This window comes from Bacillus rossius, chromosome 15, assembly GCF_032445375.1.
Source record: "Bacillus rossius redtenbacheri isolate Brsri chromosome 15, Brsri_v3, whole genome shotgun sequence".
Lineage (NCBI taxonomy): Eukaryota > Metazoa > Arthropoda > Insecta > Phasmatodea > Bacillidae > Bacillus > Bacillus rossius.
This window is the reverse complement of record NC_086342.1, coordinates 45,528,812-45,554,742: the sequence shown is the minus strand read 5'-3', so window position 1 is coordinate 45,554,742 and position 25,931 is coordinate 45,528,812. Positions and strand designations below refer to the sequence as shown.

The window sequence follows — 25,931 nt, the reverse complement described above, 5'->3', positions numbered from 1 at the left end:
TCGTGAGCACCCAGCTGATTGGAGGCGCGCGGACTGTATAAGACCCGGGTCGAACCATTTAAAAATTATTGTATAGGACAACTTGATAAGTATTTACGAAAATAGTTTGAGTAGTTTCCATCATTTGTAGAGGCTTAAATTGCTAAAATATGATAACCAGGCTGAATTGTATAATACATTTGTGGCAATTGTAAGTACGGTATGTATGTATATATATATATGTATATATATACATATATATAATATATAAATACATATATATACATATATATATATAAATGTACCGAAGTAACAAATACTTTGTAGCTCTTATTGAATGCAGGCTGATCCATAGCATGCCACAGGAAAAACGTTCAAACTCTAGAGTTAATATTTTCTAGATGCATAATTTCTTCTAATAAGGGGGTTGCATATGGTTCTTAACATAAAATTTGTGTATTCGATTATTTTGCTAACCTTTTCGTGGCGCCTGATTTAAGAAACTGGGAGAAAAAACACACTCAAAAATTAACATGTAATTTTAAAATGATTATGGTGCCCGTTCCCAGGCGGGTGTCAGACTTGTGTTGGCTTATCCGCCCCGGCATGTCGTGTGGTAATGGTGGGTGTGTGTGTGTGTGTGTGGCAGCTGACGCTGCGGGAGAAGGACCGCAACGTGTCGGAGGACTGCCTGTTCCTCAACATCTACTCGCCGGCCAGGCCGTCAGAGGGCGCGCCGCGCGCCGTCATGGTGTGGCTGCCTGGGGAGGGCTTCAGCTTCGCCGACGCCGCGCAGTTCGACGGCTCCCACCTCGCGGTCCGCGGCGACGTCATCGTCGTCACCGTCAACTACAGGGTCGGTGAGTTCTTCATCCCAACTGCGACCCGGGTGGTTCACTACCCTGCGCATTTACCAACAGAATAATTATAATAATAATTTATTTCCCCTTTTTTGACGTGACAACATCTAATAAATCGATGAACGCCGGCTGCACGCACGAAAAAGTGTCCTGTTACGCACATTGTCCCGTTACGCTGTGTCCCGTTACGCTCATTGTACGCTTGCGCCGCATATATCTCTCTTTTCCACTCGATTGGAACAACCATCGATTTGATTTTTTTCGAGGCACATTAAACTTGAAACACTCCCATTCGTTTCCTACTTTTCCTATCATCGTCCTATCCTTAACAGAATAACACAGATTGGAAGAAGTTAATTAGCAAACATGTATAAAAGTTAAAATAAAATTAAATTTATCAATTATATTGTAGATTTCATTTTACTCCTTTTTATCCATACAAAATAGTGATAATTCAATAAAAATGATTCAATTTTATTCATAAAAGTATGCAATAATTTCATCAATGTTTTGTTTTGACGTTGTCACGTTAAATTATCGTCCGTAAACCGACTTTATTTACACTTTGTTAACAATATTCACTTAATTAACCAGTAACATTAGCACTTACGGAAGCAAGTTTGTATGTGAGTGCATCTAGTCACTTAAAATTAGGTAGGGGAGGACGGGGCAAGTTGACGAGCGGGGCAAGACGACGAATGACTTAGTTCCACGTCATGTTATTAGATAGCACCACCTAACAGACACTACTAGCGCTCCACACTGGTGGGCACTAAAGAATCGCACAGTGAAGCCGCTGCCACCATTTAGTTGTTTGTTAGATGATGTTCGTACATTTGGTCTGACGTATTGTAATTTTCAAGAACTTCGAAGTAATATCTCATGGACAAACAGGTAAGATATTTGGTTATTCAATGCCACACATTATTACCTTAGACAATATACTTTTCTTAACCACTATATATTGTTAACCTTTTATATTTTTTCCTAGCGAAAAAATCCAATACTAATAACATTGCTGATCGGGGCAAGTTGACTGGGGCAAGATGACGACTCGTCATCTTGCCCGAAGTGCTTTTTTACAGTTGTTTTTTAATTGTTCATGCCCTACAGGCTTTCATTAAACAAAAAATCTAATTAAAAAGTATTTAGCCTACCTAATTGTATTTTCTTCCTAGGAAATGCCTATTCATGGTGGAAGATTTCGAGAAGTTTTCACTGAAGAGCAGCTAGAATATTTAAGGAACTACTCGATAGCAATGGATAACATGTTTTTTGGGATGACAAAACAGCAATGTAGAAAACTTGTGTTTTACTTTGCAGAATATAGTGGAATTTCGCATCCGTTCAATGTGGAGACCAGGATGGCAGGTGAGGATTGGTTGGCTAGTTTTATGAAAAAATGTAAGTTCAGTTTTCGGAGACCAGAGGAAACATCCATTGCCAGAGCAATGGGCTTTAACAAGCCAAATGTTGACAAGTCTTTCTTAATTTTGAAATAAGTGCGGGAAAAACATAGATTTCCAGCTTCTGCCATTTACAATGCAGATGAATCTGCACTTTCCACTGTATCTAATAGGCTACCAAAGGTTATTTCACCCACAGGAAGTAAGAGTGTTTCCAAGATCGTTTCGGCAGAGAGAGGAAGAAATGTTACTATTATTTGTTGCATTAATGCTTGCGGATATTACCTGCCCCCTTTTTTGGTTTTCGCAAGAAAACGGATGCGACCTGAACTTGTGGAAAGAGCCCCTCCGGGAACCGTTGGACATTGCAGTGATAATGGTTGGAGCAATGGAGAAATATTTGTGTTGTTTTTGAAACATTTCGAACTACATGTGAAACCAACCAGTGAATTTCACGTGCTGTTGCTTGTTGACAACCATAAAACACACGTAACACTGGAGGCTATAAACTTTTGCCGGGAAAATCACATCGTTATGGTCGGATTTCCACCCCACACTACCCATCGTCTTCAAATGCTGGATGTTTCCTTTTTTTGGCCATTAAAAACCTATTACAGTCAAGCTTGTGACAACTTAATGGTCACTAATCCAGGGCAAGCCATAACTGACAAAAAAAATTGGTGAGCTACTAAGCACTGCTTATTTAAAAGCAGCTACAGTCGGTAATGCAGTCAATGGGTTCCGAGAATGTGGAATTGAGCCTTATGATCCCCTTGTGTTTACTGGGCATGATTTAGCAGCAGCGAACCCCACCGATCATGATCTTGCTATGGAAAAAGCAGTTAATGAACATCAGGCAGAGAAAACTGAAGAACCAGGACCTTCAAGAAATGCTACTTCCATTGAGCCAGGACCATTAAGAAATGCTACTCCCATTGAGCCAGGACCTTCAAGAAATGACATTTCCATTAAACCAGGATCTTCAAGAAATATTTCTCCGATTGAGCCAGGACCTTCAATAAATACTTCTCCCGCAGCTTCCATTGAGCCAGGACCTTCAAGAAATTCTATTCCCGTTGAGCCAGGACTTTCAAGAAATGCTACTCTCTTTAAGATAGGGCCTATAAGAAATGCTACTCCTGTTGAGCCAAAACTGTGCCGAAGTGTTTTCGATTTCAAACCATTGCCTAAAGAAAGATCATATGTGAGAAAAAGGATAAGTCATAAGCAATGTGCAAGTGTCATCACAAGCTCACCCATAAAAGCGATGCTGGTTCAGAGAAAAGCTCAGAGGATAGAACAAGAACGTTTGAAGCAATAAAAACATGAGTCTCGAGATGCAAAAAAAAAAAGGAACTGTTACTAAGAAACTGAAGTTCGATTCTCGAGAAAAATCCAAGAAGCTCCAAATTTCGCCAGGCATGACTTCAGCTCAAATATCCGAAGTGCAGTGTCTTGTGTGTGATGAGATTTATGTCGACCCTCCATCAGAAGATTGGATCGAGTGTTGCAAATGCCACATATGGTGGCATGAGGACTGCTCGAACTTTGAAGGAGGAAAATTTGTTTGCTATTATTGTTTATAAAAACACCAACTCTGAATTAGTTATGTAAGTTAACTATTAATTGTAATTTTCAACAAACCAAGCCTTTAATAATATGCCATATATGTAAAAAAAAGCATGTAACAATGTTAAATTAGTTAATTTACATTAGTTTGCATTCTAAGAATAAATATGTTTAAACTTGTGCAGAAATGTCATCTTACCCCGTAGTCAAAGTCATCTTGCCCCGGTAACGGGGCAAGATGGCACATTTGCATTATATTTTTAAAAGGGCAGAATTTTGGAGATAATATAGAAATATAGATTTTTCCATGTAGTTACACAACGACAAAAGACTATTCTAATCGTGTGTGGAAAGAAGGAAATCGTATTTCCAAAATTAAAATTATAAAAAATGACGAACTCTTAACATCGCCAACTTTCCCCGTCCTCCCCTACATGCCGTATTTTGGCGATTGTAAACATCTGTAAATGTATAATAACTGAGAAATAAATATATAAAATGTAACCTAAGAAACCTTACATTAGTTTTATATAGATGAAAGTTAAAAAAAGTTATTTATTAAAATTCAATATAACCATTACAATCCGTGACCGTTTGCGCAGTTCCTAATTAATTTAATACATCCTTCTTGTGATCAAGTTATGTGGAAGTAAATATAAATAAGAGACCGATATTATAATATCGCAAGTATGGCAAATATCTCTAAGATGGATATATATCGCAAATATAACTTGTTTTATGTATTACACATGTACAGTTAACTTTCAAACATTACTCATTAGCCCAGAAACCTTTAAAATGTATGTAGTTTTTAATGACGTCGGTGATATAAGCTTGTTGATTACATATTTGAAAGAGTTTAGAATCGAATATCTTCTTAAAATATTTTTCAAATCATACTATCGATTTAAATTTAGCCTTTTTGTGTAAAAATACTAAGACATATATCCAGTAATTTCCAATTTTAGCAGTGAACTCAGTGCTACAATGGTCACAGTTTATGTTTAAAATTGAACACTTCAATTTAAAATGCAGAGCGATATTTTGGCAGGGAGATTTTGATACTGTACGCAGTAAGCCATACGGATATGGTAGTTATAAACTTAAATTACATTTTTAACTCGGGGCACAGTAATCATACTATGATATTTTCAAAAGTTTAACACGATCAACACGGCCTTCATCTTCTAATGTATTAAAATCTTGATAATCCTCATAATCAAATTTTTGACAGTTTGATTTCGGTGATATACACCTGGATTCATTATCTTTCACTGGCCAAATGGGGCTCAAAAATCATGTAGCAGTAGCAGTGATCACCTTTTTACATGAGTGTCCTTGTTTTGCAACAACCTTGACATACTTCTGGCAAAAAAATAACCTGTTATATTATTATTTGGCTTATTTCTTTTAGAGGCATCAGGTTTCCCGCAATTAGTGTCATCCATCACTGGAATTTGCAAAACCATTTCGGTAACAAATACAAACAAACTAGCACGTCACAGTTTCAGTTTATTTCATATTTGTACAATAAAACAACTACTGGTTGTTATAAACACCAAAATTGTATGTCTAAAGGCAATTTGGTACAGAATTTAAAAAAGCGCTCAATTCTCTTTGTAAAGTTTTGTAATATTTAACCAAAATGTTAGAAAACTTTACCTTGATTTATTTTTTGTCTACAGATATACCTATAGATTATTACTTAAATATAATGTGTGTGCAAATGTGAGATACGCTTAAACCCAAGCTACAGTTACAGCTAAAATAAATGCTCTTGTTAGAGAGTCATGGAAGCCACATACTGACCGGCACCGAGGTGATGAGGGGCTTTCGAACGAGTGTGAGCGAGTGCGATCTTGTTTGATCAATTGCAAGCGAGTGCAAGCGAGTGCAAAAGAGTGTAAGAGAGTGTAAGAGAGTGTAAGAGAGTGCAAGCGAGAGTAAGCGAGTGTAAGAGAGTGCAAAAGCGAGTGCAAGAGAGTGAAAACGAAGGGGAGCGGGTGCAAGTGAGTGCAAGTGAGTGCAAGCGAATGCAAGAGAGTGCAAGCGAATGCAAGAGAGTGTGTGAGGAGTGCGAGAGGGTGTAAAACGAGTGCGAGAGGGTGTAAAGCGAGTGTGTAAAGCGAGTGTGTAAAGAGAGTGCAAGAGAGTTCAAGCGAGTGCGAGAGGATGTAAAGCGAGTGCGAGAGTGTGTAAAGCGAGTGTGTAAAGCGAGTTTGTAAAGAGAATGCAAGAGTGTTCAAGCGAGTGCTAGCGAGTGCGAGAGGGTATAAAGCGAGTGCGAGAGGGTGTAAAGTGAGTGTGTAAAGCGAGTGAGTAAAGAGAGTGCAAGAGTGTTCAAGCATGTGCTAGCGAGTGCCAGAGGGTGTAAAGCAAGTGTGTAAAGAGAGTGCAAGAGAGTTCAAGTGAGTGCTAGCGAGTGCGAGAGGGTGTAAAGCGAGTGCCAGAGGGTGTAAAGCGAGTGCGAGAGGGTGTAAAGCGAGTGTGTAAAGCGAGTGTGTAAAGAGAGTGCAAGAGAGTTCCAGCGAGTGATAGCGAGTGCGAGACTGTGTAAAACGAGCGCGAGAGGGTGTAAAGCGAATGCGAGAGGGTTTAAAGCGAGTGCTAGAGGGTGTAAAGTGAGTGCGAAAGGGTGTAAAGTGAGTGCGAGAGGGTGTAAAGCGAGTGTGAGAGGGTGTAAAGCGAGTGCGAGAGTGTGCTAGCGAGTGCGAGAGGGTGTAAAGCGAGTGTGAGAGGGTGTAAAGCGAGTGCGAGAGGGTGTAAAGCGAGTGCGAGAGGGTGTAAAGCGAGTGCGAGAGGGCGTAAAGCGAGTGCGAGAGGGTGTAAAGCGAGTGCGAGAGGATGTAAAACGAGTGCGAGAGGGTGTAAAACGAGTGCGAGAGGGTGTAAAGCGAGTGTGAGAGGGTGTAAATCGAGTGCAAGATTTTGTAAAACGAGTGCGAGAGGGTGTAAAGCGAGTGCGAGAGGGTGTAAAACGAGTGCGAGAGGGTGTAAAGCGAGTGTGTAAAGCGAGTGTGTAAAGAGAGTGCAAGAGAGTTCAAGCGAGTGCGAGAGGATGTAAAGCGAGTGCGAGAGGGTGTAAAGCGAGTGCGAGAGGATGTAAAGCGAGTGCGAGAGGATGTAAAGCGAGTGCGAGAGGGTGTAAAGCGAGTGCGAGAGGCTGTAAAGCAAGTGCGAGAGGGTGTAAAGTGAGTGCGAGAGGGTGTAAAGCGAGTGTGAGAGGGTGTAAAGCGAGTGCGAGAGTGTGCTAGCGAGTGCGAGAGGGTGTAAAGCGAGTGCGAGAGGCTGTAAAGCGAGTGCGAGAGGGTGTAAAGCGAGTGCGAGAGGGTGTAAAGCGAGTGCGAGAGGGCATAAAGCGAGTGCGAGAGGGTGTAAAGCGAGTGCGAGAGGCTGTAAAGCAAGTGCGAGAGGGTGTATAGTGAGTGCGAGAGGGTGTAAAGCGAGTGTGAGAGGGTGTAAAGCGAGTGCGAGAGTGTGCTAGCGAGTGCGAGAGGGTGTAAATCGAGTGCGAGAGGGTGTAAAGCGAGTGCGATAGGGTGTAAAGCGAGTGATAGATGGTGTAAAGCGAGTGCGAGAGAGTGCTAGCAAGTGCGAGAGGGTGTAAAGCGAGTGCGAGAGGGTTTAAAGCGAGTGCTAGAGGGTGTAAAGTGAGTGCGAAAGGGTGTAAAGTGAGTGCGAGAGGGTGTAAAGCGAGTGTGAGAGGGTGTAAAGCGAGTGCGAGAGGGTGTAAAGCGAGTGTGAGAGGGTGTAAAGCGAGTGCGAGAGTGTGCTAGCGAGTGCGAGAGGGTGTAAAGCGAGTGTGAGAGGGTGTAAAGCGAGTGCGAGAGGGTGTAAAGCGAGTGCGAGAGGGTGTAAAGCGAGTGCGAGAGGGTGTAAAGCGAGTGCGAGAGGGTGTAAAGCGAGTGCGAGAGGATGTAAAACGAGTGCGAGAGGGTGTAAAGCGAGTGATAGATGGTGTAAAGCGAGTGCGAGAGAGTGCTAGCAAGTGCGAGAGGGTGTAAAGCGAGTGCGAGAGGGTGTAAAGCGAGTGTGTAAAGCGAGTGTGTAAAGAGAGTGCAAGAGAGTGCAAGAGAGTTCAAGCGAGTGCTAGCGAGTGCGAGACTGTGTAAAGCGAGCGCGAGAGGGTGTAAAGCGAATGCGAGAGGGTTTAAAGCGAGTGCTAGAGGGTGTAAAGTGAGTGCGAAAGGGTGTAAAGTGAGTGCGAGAGGGTGTAAAGCGAGTGTGAGAGGGTGTAAAGCGAGTGCGAGAGGGTGTAAAGCGAGTGTGAGAGGGTGTAAAGCGAGTGCGAGTGTGTGCTAGCGAGTGCGAGAGGGTGTAAAGCGAGTGTGAGAGGGTGTAAAGCGAGTGCGAGAGGGTGTAAAGCGAGTGCGAGAGGGTGTAAAGCGAGTGCGAGAGGGCGTAAAGCGAGTGCGAGAGGGTGTAAAGCGAGTGCGAGAGGATGTAAAACGAGTGCGAGAGGGTGTAAAACGAGTGCGAGAGGGTGTAAAGCGAGTGTGAGAGGGTGTAAAGCGAGTGCAAGATTTTGTAAAACGAGTGCGAGAGGGTGTTAAGCGAGTGCGAGAGGGTGTAAAGCGAGTGTGTAAAGCGAGTTTGTAAAGAGAGTGCAAGAGTGTTCAAGCGAGTGCTAGCGAGTGCGAGAGGGTGTAAAACGAGTGCGAGAGGGTGTAAAGCGAGTGTGTAAAGCGAGTGTGTAAAGAGAGTGTGTAAAGAGAGTGCAAGAGAGTTCAAGCGAGTGCGAGAGGATGTAAAGCGAGTGCGAGAGGGTGTAAAGCGAGTGCGAGAGGATGTAAAGCGAGTGCGAGAGGATGTAAAGCGAGTGCGAGAGGGTGTAAAGCGAGTGCGAGAGGCTGTAAAGCAAGTGCGAGAGGGTGTAAAGTGAGTGCGAGAGGGTGTAAAGCGAGTGTGAGAGGGTGTAAAGCGAGTGCGAGAGTGTGCTAGCGAGTGCGAGAGGGTGTAAAGCGAGTGCGAGAGGCTGTAAAGCGAGTGCGAGAGGGTGTAAAGCGAGTGCGAGAGGGTGTAAAGCGAGTGCGAGAGGGAATAAAGCGAGTGCGAGAGGGTGTAAAGCGAGTGCGAGAGGCTGTAAAGCAAGTGCGAGAAGGTGTATAGTGAGTGCGAGAGGGTGTAAAGCGAGTGTGAGAGGGTGTAAAGCGAGTGCGAGAGTGTGCTAGCGAGTGCGAGAGGGTGTAAATCGAGTGCGAGAGGGTGTAAAGCGAGTGCGATAGGGTGTAAAACGAGTGCGAGGGGGTGTATAGCGAGTAGGAGAGGGTGTAAAGCGAGTGGGAGAGGGTGTAAAGCGAGTGCGAGAGGGTGTAAAGCGAGCACGCTGCGTGTGGCAGGAGTGTTCGGGTTCCTGAGCACGCGCAACAGCTCGGCGCCGGGCAACCTGGGGCTGATGGACGTCGTGCAGGCGCTCCGCTGGGTGCGTCTCAACGCCGCGGCGCTGGGCGGAGACCCGGAGCGCGTGACGCTGTTCGGGCGCTTCACGGGCGCCATGCTGGCCTCGCTGCTGCTCACCAGTCCCCGCCTGCTGCAGCGCGCCGCGGGAGCTCCCAGGCCCCTCGTGGCCCGCGTCGTGCTGCAGAGCGGGGTCGCCTCCTCGGGCTACGTGCTGGACCCGGACCCCGGCAACAGGACCGCGGCGCTGGCGAGGCTCGCCGCCTGCACGGGCCCCCACGAGCAGGTACTGCACTCCTCCACTCCTCCACTCCACCTGCAACTGTACCACGAGCAGGTACTGCACTCCTCCACTTCACCTGTACCTGTACCACGAGCAGGTACTGCACTCCTCCACTTCACCTGTACCTGTACCACGAGCAGGTACTGCACTCCTCTACTTCACCAGACCCCTGCAACTGTACCAAGAGCAGGTACTGCACTCCTTCACTTCACCTGTACCTGTACCACGAGCAGGTACTGCACTCCTCCACTCCACCGGCACCTGTACTACGAGCAGGTACTGCACTCCTTCACTTCACCAGACACCTGCATGTACCTACTTCACCAGACACCTGTACCTGTACCACGAGCAGGTACTGCACTCCTCCACTTCACCCGTGCCTGTACCACGAGAAGGTACTTCTCTACTTCACCAGACACCTGCACGTACCTACCACCACGAGCAGGTACTGCTCTACTTCACCAAATACCTGCACGTACCTACCACCACGAGCAGGTACTGCTCTACTTCACCAGACACCTGCACGTTCCTATTACCACGAGCAGGTACTTCTCTACTTCACCTGTCGCGGGGTATCTCCTATTTGCTCTAGCTCTGTTCTGTATTCCGTTCAAACCCAACTCCTTTTACTACCGTCTACGAGTCTCCGAACTGAGCAGCAGTGAGAGTGCGAAGAAGTTAAAGTGAATCAGTAGTTGGACCAGAGCGTACAAGCGCCACACACCACCTGCACGCGGTACGGGGCGGGCAACGAAGGCAGGTGATCAGTGACTGGCACTGCCCGTGATTCCATCTGTCGGATCCCTCGTCATGGCGAAGAGTGGGGCTGAGTAGGCCTGGACTGCTGCGTGGTTGAGATTGACTTCCTGTGAAGCTCTGTCCACTGACTTGAGCAGGCAGTTGGCGGGCCGCTAGTCGGACAGCGGAGGAGACCTGCTTTTCAAGTCTGGTTCAGATGTATTTAACAATTTTTTATTTGAATTGTCTTCCTCATAAAATGAAAATGAGCTAACTGTGATTTCATTCTCGAAAAATCTAAACCAGAAGTTTTAAAATAAGATAATCTCTACTAAAAATTAAAAAAAGACTGCACATAACCAGTTAAAAAATATCATTCTTAAACAGTTTGGTGATGCAATAAATCTTTTAACCACCTAACAATTGATCGTACTTATTTCTTTAGTAAAAATGTATTAAATAATTCTCACACTTTTCTTTCAATGGTAAGATATCATAAATACCCCGCAATAGCGCGAGCTAAGACCGCGGGTATGTCATAAAGCCCAAAGAATAAAATGTCCAGATTCCTTCATATATTCAACTAGTTGTAGCATTGTGATTGTTGGTCACATGTGAACCCTTAAAGGGCTGGCGGAGCATCAAGGGAAGTGGAAAAGGGTATGATGGGCTCTTGATGAATCAAGGAAGGTGTGAGTGAGAGTGGGTGTAGGAGTGATTTTATGTGCTGGTAAGGCATCAAGGATGTCGTGAGTGACTGTATTGGACCAGTGATGCCTCAATGAAGTTCAGAGCGAGTTTGATGATCCGGTGGAGCATCAAGGAAAATGTGAGTGATTGTAATGTACTGGTGGGGCATCAAGGATGTTGTGAGTGACTGTATTGGACCAAAGTGAGAGGGAGTTTGATGGACCGGTGGGGCATCAAGGAAAGTGCGAGTTATTGTAATGTACTGATGGGGCATCAAGGATGTTGTGAGTGACTATTGGAACAAAGTGAGAGCGAGTTTGATGGATCGGTGGGGCATCAAGAAAAGTGCGAGTGATTGTAATGTACTGATGGGGCATCGAGAATGTTGTGAGTGACTGTATTGGACCTAAGTGAGAGCGAGTTTGATGGACCGGTGGGGCATCAAGGAAAGTGCGAGTTATTGTAATGTACTGATGGGGCATCAAGGATGTTGTGAGTGACTATTGGACCAAAGTGAGAGCGAGTTTGATGGATCGGTGGGCCATCAAGAAAAGTGCGAGTGATTGTAATGTACTGGTGGGGCATCAAGGATGTTGTGAGTGACTATTGGACCAAAGTGAGAGCGAGTTTGATGGATCGGTGGGCCATCAAGAAAAGTGCGAGTGATTGTAATGTACTGATGGGGCATCAAGGATGATGTGAGTGACTATTGGACCAAAGTGAGAGCGAGTTTGATGGATCGGTGGGGCATCAAGGAAAGTGCGAATGATTGTAATTTAGTGATGGGGCATCAAGGATGTTGTGAGTGACTGTACTGGACCAAAGTGAGAGTGGGTTTGCTGGACCGGTGGTGCATCAAGAAAGGGCCTGTGATGGCCCGGTGGGGCATCACGGACGCCGAGGAAGGCAGGAGCGAGCGAGTGCTGGGCTGGTGCAGGTGATGCGCTGCCTGCGGGAGCTGCCAGCCGAGCGACTAGACGAGCTGTCCTGGAAGGTGCCCAGGCTGTGGCGCCCACACGTGGACGGCGACCTGGTGCCCGCCGACCCCCTGGTCTCGGCGCGCCGCCGCTCCTACCACCGCTTCGTGCAGGTGCTGCTGGGCGAGACGAGCGGCGAGGGCTCCCTCTGCCTGCTGCAGCACTTCTTCCTGGAGACCGAGTTCGCGCAGCCCATCCTCGCCGACAACGTGACGCGGCGGGAGTTCGCGCGCCTCGTGCAGGAGCACGTCTACGACTACCTCAAGGTCAGCATGCAGTTCGCGCTCAACAGATCGGGGTAGGCGCCAGTAGTGCTGATAAAGTCCCAGGGCTAAGGACACAGCCAACTCTCTGGTCAGCTGAGTGAGGCACGAGGCTGAGGCGGTGACTATGCTGGGTTGGTGGCCCTAGCCGCTGGTCATTGCCGTGTCGCGGGTTTTACTAAGGGCATAGGAAAACCCTAACAAGGAGGAAAAAGGGACGTTTGCGGGTGGTTATGAAATTAGTTGCTAAGTTAAATTCGATCCAATAACAATTTATTGACAAACTTAATAACACCAAAAGGAATTGCATTGATTCTCAAACTGACATAACACTTAAACAAGTCGGGTTCTCGTGGCGACGAACTGCTGTGGTAAGTTCCCACTAGAACACAAAACGTACGAATTAACACTACGTGCTCGATTCCTGAACAATTAAAACAAAACAAAACAATACCCTTAATTGTGGCGAGCCGTCCGCTCGTCACAGCTAACGATCAAAACGCCGTCAATTTCAACTACTAAGGCTATACTATTTACAAAGTTTTACAAAGTTACAAGGAACATACCTAATCTTAATATTACTCAAGGTTACACGTAATGTAAATACAGATAGTTAACACCAGAGGTTACAAATATATACACGCAACTAGTCGTGTAACGCTGTCAATGTTTATGGGTAGGTTTTCGTTACTCTTCCCCCGGTACCATGTGAAGCTCTCTCCGCATTCCCGTAGTAACGCATAAGTTCGCTATCTTGTTCACTGTCTCTTGGGGCTACGATTCTCCGTTACCGGCGGTAGAATTAGAGTCCAAACTGTATAGCGATCTGGTCGCGATAGTGTCCTGATAGTGTCGAGATTGTGTTAATACTTCCACTCGCTCGGCCCTCATGGAGTTTGCTAATGCCCGCCCTCTTTGCCCTTGTGGCTGAACCGTCGTTTTTAGCTAATGTTCGTTCTGAAAGATTTTATGCTTACTCCAGCGACGCTTCCACTTGAACTCTCTATTTCCTGGGTTACAACTCGGAGAGGTCTCACCCAGTCGTTGTCTTGTCGGTCCTCGGGCGGCAGCAACTCCGCGGCGATTGACGGTGTAGGCCGGCGAGCGGTGTCGGAGCAGCGTAGCAGCCTGCTGGCTGGATGTCCCAGTTGTTCTGCTCATCGATAGTCTGGGCGCATGCCCTTTTATACTTACAGGTTTCCCAGACGATCTGGAAGAAGAATAGTCTCGTCTATTCGGGGGAAGCCTGCCCAGCTCGCTGTGTTGCAGGTGGTATGCCGTGAAAAGTCAGGGGTACAATACTTTGCAAGTGTACGCAGGTACACACGTTACAGCCGAAGCTCTAATACCCTCCCAATCAAACAACATGGAGTGATCCCTAGCAGTTCTGTTTAAATTTATTGCTCTGGAATTAATCTAACGAACTGGAATGTTACTCCCACCCTACCCTATTAGGACGCATATGTGGGAGGGGAACTTGAGAATGCCGGCCGTAAGGTCGGAACAATCTGAACAGCAGCTACCATTTACCACACAGATGACATCACTTGAACTTTCTACACAGAGATGTGCTTCCAGCACTGATTTCTTAATCGGCTTCGGCTAAAGTCTTAAGCATGTGTAGATCCATCTACATTATGAAACATCTAGATATCTTAACTTTTTATATGAGTAAACGTAACATGGGTGTATGCCCTTGTGATAGTACGTATGTATTGGATGTTTTTAAGTTATAAATAAGGCTCCTCTCTGCATTAGTTATGTGTAGTCATGTAGTTGAGACGACTAAGAGTGTAGTTGATAAGTGTTATATGCCCATATTTTAAGATACATTTAGAGTGAGGGTTAAATATTTGAATGTGTGTTACAAGTAACTGTGTATTTTGCTGTAGTTAGGGATGTTCAGTGTAGATAAAATGCTTTAGGTTTGTTACCAGCTATATATATATATCAGTATATTAAGTTCTGATGTGTTTTTATGTCTATTGCAACGAGATGAACTCCGTTGAATGAGAGAGTGTGAGGTACCGTGTGCAAGTGTTGGTCGCGCTGGCTGCCACGTGACACGTGCTGCCCCCAGGTGAAGGATCCCTCGGTGCTGGAGGCCACGCAGCACGAGTACCGGCCCTGGCCCCCGGACAGCGGCAGCTACCGGGACCACTACCTGCGGCTGTGCGGCGCGCTCTACACCCGGGTGCGCTCCGAGCAGCTGGCCCGCTGGCTGGCGCGCTCGGGCTCCGCCGTGTGGCGCTACGAGTTCGCGCACCGGCCCAGCGCCTCGCACCACCCGCCCTTCATGGGCGCCGCGCATGGCGACGAGGTGTTGTTCGTGTTCGGCCTGCTGGACCCGGGCGCCTCGCCGCCCGACGAGCTGCGGCTGCAGGAGCGCGTCATCGCCGCCTGGACCAACTTCGCCAAGACCGGGTACGTCACTGTCCTTCCTTCCCTCGTGTGCTCTACGGGGCAGGGAGGACCAGAACAGCCATTTGTTTGATGTGACAACGTCTAATAAATCAATGAACGCCGGCTGCACGCACGAAAAAGTGTCCCGTAACGCACATTGTCCCACTACGGATGTGTCCCGTTACGCTCATTGTACGCTTGCGCCGCATCTCTCTTCCACTCGATTGGAACAACCATCGATTTGACTTTTCAATCATGTTTTCGTCGTTTGAAATTATTAATAATATGTAATTTAACGATCGTCCACCGATTTTCAGCACAATAGGTACTATCATTTAAAAGTAATGTTTAATTTTCAAATACGTTTTTGTACGAACAATGGTGTTTTACAGTTACACATAATAATTCAAATTACACCCGGGATCTTTTGCACAATGTTTTTAAAAAATATTGTAACACATTATAAATAGGTTTGGTGCATTTTGGATGCGTATTTGTTATAAAATCGTATTATAAAAACGAAATAATATTATTCCCCTACGGTGCTTCCATCTACGGTGACGGACGCGAACCGAACGAATCGCGCTATCTACCCGCTTCCGCGGCAACCAGGCACTCGTTAATACATATTTTCCTTTGTTTATCGTGATGGGCGTTATTATTAATGAATTATAAATAAATTTTCGTGCCCGGGGCCACTATTGCATATCATTTTGAGCACTGGAAGACAAACACGTAAAATATTCTCGACGAATTTTAATCTGTGGTTTTCATTGCTTAATACTTACAACAACAATTTCGGCAATAAAGGTTAATTATTCTTGCATTTTAAAAATCTGATTACTAGTACAATTTCAAGTATTTATTCTTTTATTATTAAAATAAAAATAATTCAATTTTATTCATTAAAGTATGCAATCATTTCATCAATGTTTTGTTATAACGTAAACGTTAAACTATCGTCCGTAAACCGACTTTACAGACAACCAATTTTTTTTTTGCTTTAAAATAACCCTCTAAACTAATCTAACCTCCACCTGTCTTGTTTGAATCGCTTGCAACGGAATACTGACCTGAAAATACTCATTATATTTTTAAATTCTGTAAATCCACCACCAACTTTTAAAGTATTTATTCAACTACAAGTAGATTTCCGAGCACTTCATGTCAGTTATGACGTTTCCAGTTAGGCCGCGCCCTGAAATAGTCATTACCACAAACCCAACAGAAACACAATGGTTGGATCACAATTAGTTATTTAAACAAGAAAAGCTTTTCCTGTTACAGCAATAAATAATCAAATTATTGTTGCTTGGTATTTCACAGCACTACCAATTACATCTTGCGGGTCTTTGAAACCACTATATTTCTTGTTCTCTTTATATTTAGTATGTATGTTTTATGCTCCAAGCAAGATCCGAATATCGCATACATATCCAGACAATATTGCGTTATATTTATATGCATGTTTTAATTTCAATATTAAAGTAGGGTAATTGTCTAGATGTTAAGGGAATATTCTATGATTATATTAATTAAATTATTTTTCGTTGTTTTTGTATTGATCCCGGATATACTTATAGTTGGATTGGCGATTGACTCAGGCAGTGTTAGGTAAATCAAACTTATGGTCAATCACGTTTCAATTCCCTTGTCCAGTTGAAACTACTCCAAGAAGTGAAACACACTGAGAACCCTGAAATTATATAGTTAATATAATATGTGGTATCTACCCTCTGCACCTGGTAGATAACACAAACTCAACACCCGACTGGTTTTATTGAAATAGATTTTAAAACAAACTCCAACATGATACCAAAAGTACGCGAATGAACCCAGCTCGAGTGTTAAGAAAAATGATGAAAAAAACACATCCTTAAAAGGCAGAGCAAATACATTACGGTGTTGAAGTGGCCATTTTATAGAATAAAAAACAATTTTATTAATCACAATAGCTCTTTTTTATTTGACGCAATATTTTACGAAAAGGCTTGGTTTTCATACAAACACGAATTAAAATATAGAGTCCAAAATATTTAATTGTAACCCACAAACATTGGTTGCTAGAAAAAACGCAAAAAGTTATGATTAAAATATATTTAAAAATTTATCTAAAAATAGTTTTTTATCAAAAATATTAAATTACGTAACAATAATTGTATAAACATCTTATAAAAACACTGCAATTATTACTAAAAGTTTATGTTCAAAGATATAATTAACAGAAATTACTATTAAAAACAATAAACCAATTTAAAACAACTGAAGAAAAAAATTCATCTACCAAAGTCTGATACAAAGTGCTGGCGGAGTGCGCGAATTTTTAATGTTTAAGTCACTAGTTTACTTCTTGAAATATAAACTTTAGAAAAATCTTCCAAGCCCATTTTATGTTCACCCACTGAGGTGCATGCAAAACGGTAACGGAGATTATGGCCCACCACAAAGTCACGTAGAAAAACATTCTAATGTATCCAGACCAACACCATCTACAATCAGATCAGCTGTACTCACAATTTCTCTCGTCGCTGCAGCAGAAACACTCGTAGATAATCCCAAACAAGGCATTTTAATATCTTCGTGCCTCGTGCATTTTTAAAGAAATACGTCTGGCCTGTCCCCGAGAGCCTAACAATCGTGCTCGAGGCTCTACGTGTGAGATTCAAAGTCTCGTGGAAAGTTCTGCACTGAGCCCGGGCAAGGCCTGTACACTCCAACAGTCGCGGGCCCATTTGACTCCCGCGCGCGAGGCGCTACAAGGAGGTCTCGCCTCGAATGTCTCGTCACTTCGCGACACACACCGGCCAACGTCTTTATTACAGGGCAGCCAACTGACACTTCCTATTGCCAACTGCCACGTAAAATCTCCACACGAGGAAACTGATTCCGCACTCCCGCGCAAATTCCCAGCGATACAATAGAATTTCAAACAACAATAAATAATTAAATAGGCTATGATAAATAACTTTTAATCATAAAACTAAAACAAACTAACAATTAAATAAAACAACTTAGATATTTTAAAACAGAAATTTAAAAACGATATTTTAAAAAATAACTAAACAAAGATTAACCCTTTTATTTTATATAAAAAACAGGTTTCAAAGGCAAAACCGTATTATGGGCAGAAACCTGAATAGAAATATAAAAAAAAACCAACTTGGAATACAACAATACATTATCTTCAGCACTAACAAGCTGCTATCAGCAGCTCACTCTATAATTGGCAACACTTGTATGTCCAGTTGCATTGTCCAGTCCGTAAATAACAAAAATTGAGTTGTCTTTTATAAAGGGTCTACGTCAGAAAGAAGACAGAAAGAAGACAAAACCAAGCTCAATTGGTTACAGATGCCGGAAATTTTTAAGGCAGTGGTCAGGTTGTAAGGCCAGTCTTTGTGTTAAATTTTAATAGAAAAATTTACTTTAAAAAATTGGTTGTCTGTAAAGTCGGTTTACGGACGATAGTTTAACGTGACAACGTCATAACAAAACATTGATGAAATGATTGCATACTTTATGAATAAAATTGAATATTTTTATTTTAATAATAAAAAATAAGTACTTGAAATTATACTAGTAATCAGATTTTTTAAATGCAAGAATTATTAACCTTTATTGCCGAAATTGTTGTTGTAATAAGCAATGAAAACCACATTAACTTTTCACTTCACTTTATAAACAGTCGAAGAAACAGTTCACGTGTAGATGACTTGTAATTAATTTTAAAAACTGGCGTTTAGCTATAAAGTTTAAATATAATTATGAACAAGTTTTCATATAAATAAACTGTAACTCCTCTAAACGTAATTAAAATTCCGATTGCCAACCATGGGAAAAAGTTCAACAGGTAACTGGTAACAAGGCTATAAAGCAATAGTTCAAAATTTATTATGAGCCGTACTTTTTAGTACATAGATGATAGACCATTTTTATGTTATTATTATTTTATTTAATAATATTTTATTTTAATGTCGTGTTTATTAATTATATTTTAATATAAAATAATGATTATAGTAATGTAAAGTAATATATAAATATAATTATGTTATAGTAAGACCATATTGAGATATTAATTCGGTTTGATTGCAAAGTTTTTTGACGTGATAACGTCTTACAAATCGATGAATGCCAGCTGCACGCAAGAAAAATTGTCACGTTCCGCCTGAGCGGAGCGTGCAAGAACCGGCCAAACCACCGTACGAGAAAATCTTCTATAATATCAAAACAGGTTAAGGCGGGCTTTTTTAACTAATTTTTCGTGATTAAAATTTAAACAAATTATTTTTAATTAAAATTTGCAAAAAACTGTAAATAAAATTTGAAAATTAAAAAAGTATGCAAATTTTTCATCGATGTTTTCTTATGACGTTTATCGCGTAAAATTATTTTCCGTAAACCGACTTTACAGACAACCCCTTTTGACGTGACAACGTCTAATAAATCGATGAACGCCGGCTGCACGCACGAAAAAGTGTCCCGTTACGCAAATTGTTCCGTTACGCTGTGTCCCATTACGCTCATTGTACGATTGCACCGCATCTATCTCTCTTCCACTCGACTGTTTATAAAGTGAAGTGAAAAGTTAATGTGGTTTCCATTGCTTATAGAAACAACAATTTCGGCAATAAAGGTTAATTATTCTTGCATTTAAAATATCTGATTACCAGTATAATTTAAATGTGTTCATTCTTTTATTATTGAAATAAAAATGATTCAACTTTATTCATAAAATATGCAAACATTTCCTTAATGTTTTGTTATGACGTTGGCACGTTAAACTATCGTCCGTGAACCGCCTGTACAGACAAGGATGTGGTCCATGGTGAGCAGACAGTCAGATATGTGGTCCATGGTGAGCAGACAGTCAGGAATGTGGTCCATGGTGAGCGGACAGTCAGGAATGTGGTCCACGGTGAGCGGACAGTCAGGAATGTGGTCCACGGTGAGCAGACAGTCAGGAATGTGGTCCATGGTGAGCGGACAGTCAGGAATGTGGTCCATGGTGAGCGGACAGTCAGGAATGTGGTCCATGGTGAGCGGACAGTCAGGAATGTGGTCCACGGTGAGCAGACAGTCAGGAATGCTGTCCACGGTGAGCAGACAGTCAGGAATGTGGTCCATGGTGAGCGGACAGTCAGGAATGTGGTCCACGGTGAGCGGACAGTCAGGAATGTGGTCCACGGTGAGCAGACAGTCATAAATGTGGTCCACGGGGAGCAGACAGTCAGGAATGTGGTCCACGGTGAGCGGACAGTCAGGAATGTGGTCCACGGTGAGCGGACAGTCATAAATGTGGTCCACGGTGAGCAGACAGTCAGGAATGTGGTCCGCGGTGAGCGGACAGTCAGGAATGTGGTCCACGGTGAGCAGACAGTCAGGAATGTGGTCCACGGTGAGCGGACAGTCAGGAATGTGGTCCACGGTGAGCGGACAGTCATGAATGTGGTCCACGGTGAGCAGACAGTCAGGAATGTGGTCCACGGTGAGCGGACAGTCAGGAATGTGGTCCACGGTGAGCGGACAGTCAGGAATGTGGTCCACGGTGAGCGGACAGTCAGGAATGTGGTCCACGGTGAGTAGACAGTCATAAATGTGGTCCACGGTGAGCAGACAGTCAGGAATGTGGTCCACGGTGAGCGGACAGTCAGGAATGTGGTCCATGGTGAGCAGACAGTCAGGAATGTGGTTCACGGTGAGCAGACAGTCAGGAATGTGGTCCACGGTGAGCGGACAGTCAGGAATGTGGTCCACGGTGAGCGGACAGTCAGGAATGTGGTCCACGGTGAGCGGACAGTCAGGAATGTGGTCCACGGTGAGCAGACAGTCATAAATGTGGTCCACGGTGAGCAGACAGTCAGGAATGTGGTCCACGGTGAGCGGACAGTCAGGAATGTTGTCCACGGTGAGCGGACAGTCAGGAATGTGGTCCACGGTGAGCGGACAGTCAGGAATGTGGTCCATGGTGAGCAGACAGTCAGGAATGCTGTCCACGGTGAGCAGACAGTCAGGAATGTGGTCCATGGTGAGCGGACAGTCAGGAATGTGGTCCACGGTGAGCAGACAGTCAGGAATGTGGTCCACGGTGAGCAGACAGTCAGGAATGTGGTCCATGGTGAGCGGACAGTCAGGAATGTGGTCCACGGTGAGCGGACAGTCAGGAATGTAGTCCGCGGTGAGCAGACAGTCATAAATGTGGTCCACGGTGAGCAGACAGTCAGGAATGTGGTCCACGGTGAGCGGACAGTCAGGAATGTGGTCCACGGTGAGCGGACAGTCATAAATGTGGTCCACGGTGAGCAGACAGTCAGGAATGTGGTCCACGGTGAGCGGACAGTCAGGAATGTGGTCCACGGTGAGCAGACAGTCAGGAATGTGGTCCACGGTGAGCGGACAGTCAGGAATGTGGTCCACGGTGAGCGGACAGTCAGGAATGTGGTCCACGGTGAGCAGACAGTCAGGAATGTGGTCCACGGTGAGCAGACAGTCAGGAATGTGGTCCACGGTGAGCGGACAGTCAGGAATGTGGTCCACGGTGAGCGGACAGTCAGGAATGTGGTCCAGGGTGAGCGGACAGTCAGGAATGTGGTCCACGGTGAGCAGACAGTCATAAATGTGGTCCACGGTGAGCAGACAGTCAGGAATGTGGTCCACGGTGAGCGGACAGTCAGTAATGTGGTCCATGGTGAGCAGACAGTCAGGAATGTGGTTCACGGTGAGCGGACAGTCAGGAATGGGGTCCACGGTGAGCGGTCAGTCAGGAATGTGGTTCACGGTGAGCGGACAGTCAGGAATGTAGTCCACGGTGAGCGGACAGTCAGGAATGTGGTCCACGGTGAGCGGACAGTCAGGAATGTGGTCCACGGTGAGCAGACAGTCAGGAATGTGGTCCACGGTGAGCGGACAGTCAGGAATGTGGTCCACGGTGAGCGGACAGTCAGGAATGTGGTCCACGGTGAGCAGACAGTCAGGAATGTGGTCCACGGTGAGCGGACAGTCAGGAATGTGGTCCACGGAGAGCGGACAGTCAGGAATGTGGTGGTATGTTCAGGAACCCCAACCCGGTGCCGGGCGGCGACTGGTGGCCGCAGTTCCTGGACGAGGGCAGGCAGATGTACGTGCTGGCGGCGCCCAACGACTCCGTCAAGTCCAGCGAGTTCCTGTCCCGGGACCTGGACTTCTGGGGCGCCGTGGTGCCGCGCCTGCTCAGGCACGCGCACAGGGCCCGGCAGCACCCGGGCACCACGCCGGCACCACCCTGCGGCAGCACCACCTCCTTGCCGCTGCTGGTGCTCAGCCTGGTGCTGGCCACGGCCCTGCTGCTCATCTGCTACTACCTGTTCCACCGCGCGAGGCCCCCAGGCGCCGCGCTGCTGCACGAGATGGTGCTGCAGTAGCTGCCGGCACCACCTGGCTGCCTGCTGCTGCTACCTCTGGCACCATGCTTCAACCAGGCCGCTTCAGCACAGACGGTGATGACTCTCTCCCAGTTGTCTCGTCGTTCCTTCGACACCGTGGTCTCGCAGCTGTTGATGCTACAGTGCTCGCTTTGCAGTGTCTCCACGTCTTCGACGGAGCTCTGCCTGGTGTCACGGTGCATGGCGACTGCTTGTGGATGCGATGAGACGTTGCCTTATCTGTTTGTTTTTTTCCCCCAAAAATTTAGAAAAAATTCCTCTCTCACCTACAACAGTATCGAACGCGATGTCCATTAATCGTATTGTATTTGAGGTGAAAACGTCTTATCCCTTTTCCGTGAACAATTTTTATTCCTTTATAAATAAAACACATGTTTCAAAATAAAAATAAAAATTCTCCATTTGAGTAAGTTATTATATTTTTTTCTGAAAACTATTATAGTTTCTGAGAATAATATTAAGATTTTTACAAATTTAAAAAATTAAGTTACATAATTTGCACCAATCATTTCAAGTTCTTTGAAGTTCAATTCTTAAAATATATTTTTAAACACTTGTTAGATTAAATAATTACAGGGATTTTTTCACGAATTATTAAGTTAAATAAATCTTCTTACATTATTTCAAAATTATTTTAAATATATTTTTTTATATTCGTGGTTACCTAAATTGTATTAAATAAATTTCTAGATAAATTTAAAGTTACTAAGATCAATTTTTAAAGCTGTGCTTTTATGTATCTTTTTAAAATTGATTGTTGAATAATACTTCCTTAATGGAAGCTTGACTTAGATACAGATTTTTTCCATAAAAATCTCACGTTTATAGTACGATACCAATGTGGTTGAAGATAAGTGTTGATTTGTTACTTATTCAGTTTTTTCTATTATTTATATTTATAGATGCATACACAAAACACTTCATTAAAAACTGATTTAATAAATGAAAAGATTTTTTTTGGTAGTAGGATTCAAGCTATTATTTATTTTGTAAACTTCATCGAAATAAATTGTAAATATGTTTTTTAAACGCAAATACGTATATTAGTTAAGTTAAAAATAGTTTCAACGTCTTTTGTTTTCTTTTGGATCTTTAGCTAAGGTCATTATTTGTAGTGATTCGCCAGGTTTTATTATTGTTTATGGAGAGTACCTCGTTTATTGTATTATATGATCGTCTTATAGAATATGTTTTGTGTGAATTATAAATCAATCTCTTTTGCTTCAATTTTAGCTACATCGTCCTGTCTCCAGTAGAGACCCTGAATGTTATAATTTTTATGACTAAAAATATTATTTTGGTCATATACCATTGCCAGTTCAAATATGTTCATGTTTTTAACAAATCCTCTCTACTTAAAGAATCATTCAAAGAATGTATCAATGCCCATTATGTACCCGGTATGCATCAGTCAATTCAGAAATCTGAAAACAAAATGAACCTTCATTCTCAGTGTTGAAACAAACCAGCAATGGCGTATTCCTAAAATAATGTTTTAAATCAACCCTCCCCACCGCAGAAATTATTAAAAGAACGTATGATATTTATGGTGAAAATAAAGCAGACCAGCGTGTGACGTCAACAGACTATTACATAACCCTTATTGCTGAAACATACAAGCAAAACAACTAAAAATAAATTTAGCAAAGAATTTTAACTGCAAAAATAATCTTTAGTCTTGTGAATGAATATATATTTATATATATATATATATATATATATATATATATATATATATATATTCACAAGACTAAAATTATATCTATATATATCTATATATATATAGATAGCAGATATTAATTTGTTATAACTTTGTGAAGTTTCTTACAGTTAAAGCCTTTGCGAAGTAATAAATTTTAATGGTTGCTGCCTAAATATGTTTTAGTAAATAAATAAAACAATATCATGTTTACTGCTTATGTGACTCTGGAAAAACATAAAATCAAATAATTATTTTTTTTCTGAAACATCTTTGGAAACAATAAATGTATGATATTTTGTCTTTTTTTACTTATTTTAACACGTTTAAAACGTTCATTGCGGGCCTCATTTATAACATTCACTCACGTCACTAACAACTTAGCTCGAAACGAACAATTGTTAATAGTTGTTTATGTTACTAAACATTGCCAAGTGCAATTTGGTGCAATCTGAGACAATTTTTTTGAGTAATTTTTTTTGTAATTTTTTAATTCTTTGTTCTTTATCCTCTCATTTAAAATGTGGCTAGGATTTTGTTAATAAAGTATTGTGGAATCTGTTGACTGACTACTGATTTTCTGTTTACGTAACATGGTTCAGCTTAATGCTTGTAGTATCTTATAACTTGTGCATTTTATTTTATATTATGGTGTACTGAGAGCACGTTATTTAATTTTATGTTTTGTACGTGTTGTAAAATATGTAAATTTGTGTATATGAAAAACCGTCGAAAATTTTAATAAAATGTGTTTATAACTAAACTGTGTGTCATTTTTTATTGGTGTTAATAACATAAATTAAACGATCATCACATTTATCTAGGTTGGAAGGGTAAGCGGTGAGATTGATTACAGTTTGCAAAGAAGTTTACTTACACAGAAGTAGTGGAAGGCAAAACTTAAATCACAAAATAGTACGAAGGAGAGGCAAGGAAACTCAAGTCGATATTGACTGTGAAAACTTAGTAATTTCACGTGGAAAAAATACTTGTAAAAGAACTGTGACGAAATTCTTAATATAATGCAAAACTTCGCAATTTATTTTACTAATTTGTTTAGCTTAACGGTACTAGTAACTGATATATATAAATTTATATATAAGAAACATACTCTACCAGAACACTTGACTTATACTCATTTTCTTAACGCACGTAAATATAAATGAATACTTATCTTTCTTAAATATGGCAAAAAAAATCATTTAATCTTGTTAGTTTCTGTGTTAAATCAAAATCCAAACAACTGGGTTATGAATGTATTCAAATTGTTAGATGATTTTAACAAGTCAAAACCCTTAATTGCATATACACTTTATTTTAGCTAATAATGAATGTACGCAGTTTCACAAGGTATTTATTCCGATCTTAAATAAAACTTGCTTGTTCAAACTTCACCAACTATAGCTTCAAGATGGTCTATTGCATTCCCGAGCATTTTTCTCTGATAAAAGTTTACTTGCTGATTTAAGCGGGTTGCGAAAAGGAAACATCTTTTATAGCACACATGGTCGGAAATGTATTTATAAACGCATTTTTGTTTATTGATGAAAATTTTTGCCGATTTGGTTTATTATACGATTTCCTGTCAAATAGAATATTCATATTTCAAGAGACCTCTCAATTTATGAGACATTTATTCGCATAGGACACGGCTACAACCCAGAAGCCAAGCTACCTACTTTAAAAGTTACTGCTTTTCAATTAACCCATAAAAACCTTCCAAATAAAATTAAAATACTTAACTCTAACCGACTTTTAAAACTAAACAGACTTTAAAAAATATATATATTCCCACATAAAAACGAGACACTCATTTAACTGAATGTTGATGATGGGTTCAACTACTACTAGCGCCGTTAGTTCGCAGGCCGCCGCAAGCTCCACTGAGCGGATGGAGAATAAAGGTAAGTTGCCAGACCTGTCTGTATGAGCGTGGTCTCTAAGCAGTGAACTCCCGGTCCAAGAGCTTGTCGTGTGGGAAGCCTTCTTTTCACAGACGAGAGACCCAAAACCTGAAGTTCCCCGAAGTTCATGTTTTTTTTCCGAACTTTTATGTAGCTATCCTAACCAAATCAACCGTCCACAATGTTTTAAAGTATTTATAATGTAGCTAACCTAACCTAATTGACCATTAGTATACTTTTATCAACACTGCCATATTTATTTACAATGAACAAAAAAAAAAAGATGCCCGATCGGACGTTTGGCTCTCTCGACTGTGAAAAGAAGGATTCCCTTGTGGTGTAGGT

At 42.7% G+C, this 25,931-nt stretch overlaps 1 protein-coding gene across 1 annotated transcript in view; it reads left to right on the top strand.

Moving 5' to 3' along the window:
• The window catches only part of LOC134539273 (acetylcholinesterase-like), a 35,098-nt gene extending 13,051 nt beyond the window's left edge, over window positions 1-22,047 (top strand). Inside the window, exons 3-7 of the mRNA XM_063381095.1 lie at window positions 629-839; window positions 9,154-9,497; window positions 11,860-12,165; window positions 14,243-14,586; window positions 21,617-22,047. Coding sequence (XP_063237165.1) covers window positions 629-839; window positions 9,154-9,497; window positions 11,860-12,165; window positions 14,243-14,586; window positions 21,617-21,962 — 1,551 coding nt within the window. The 3' untranslated portion in view covers window positions 21,963-22,047. The remainder of the gene's footprint in view (window positions 1-628; window positions 840-9,153; window positions 9,498-11,859; window positions 12,166-14,242; window positions 14,587-21,616) is intronic.
• The last annotated feature ends 3,884 nt before the right edge of the window (window positions 22,048-25,931 follow it).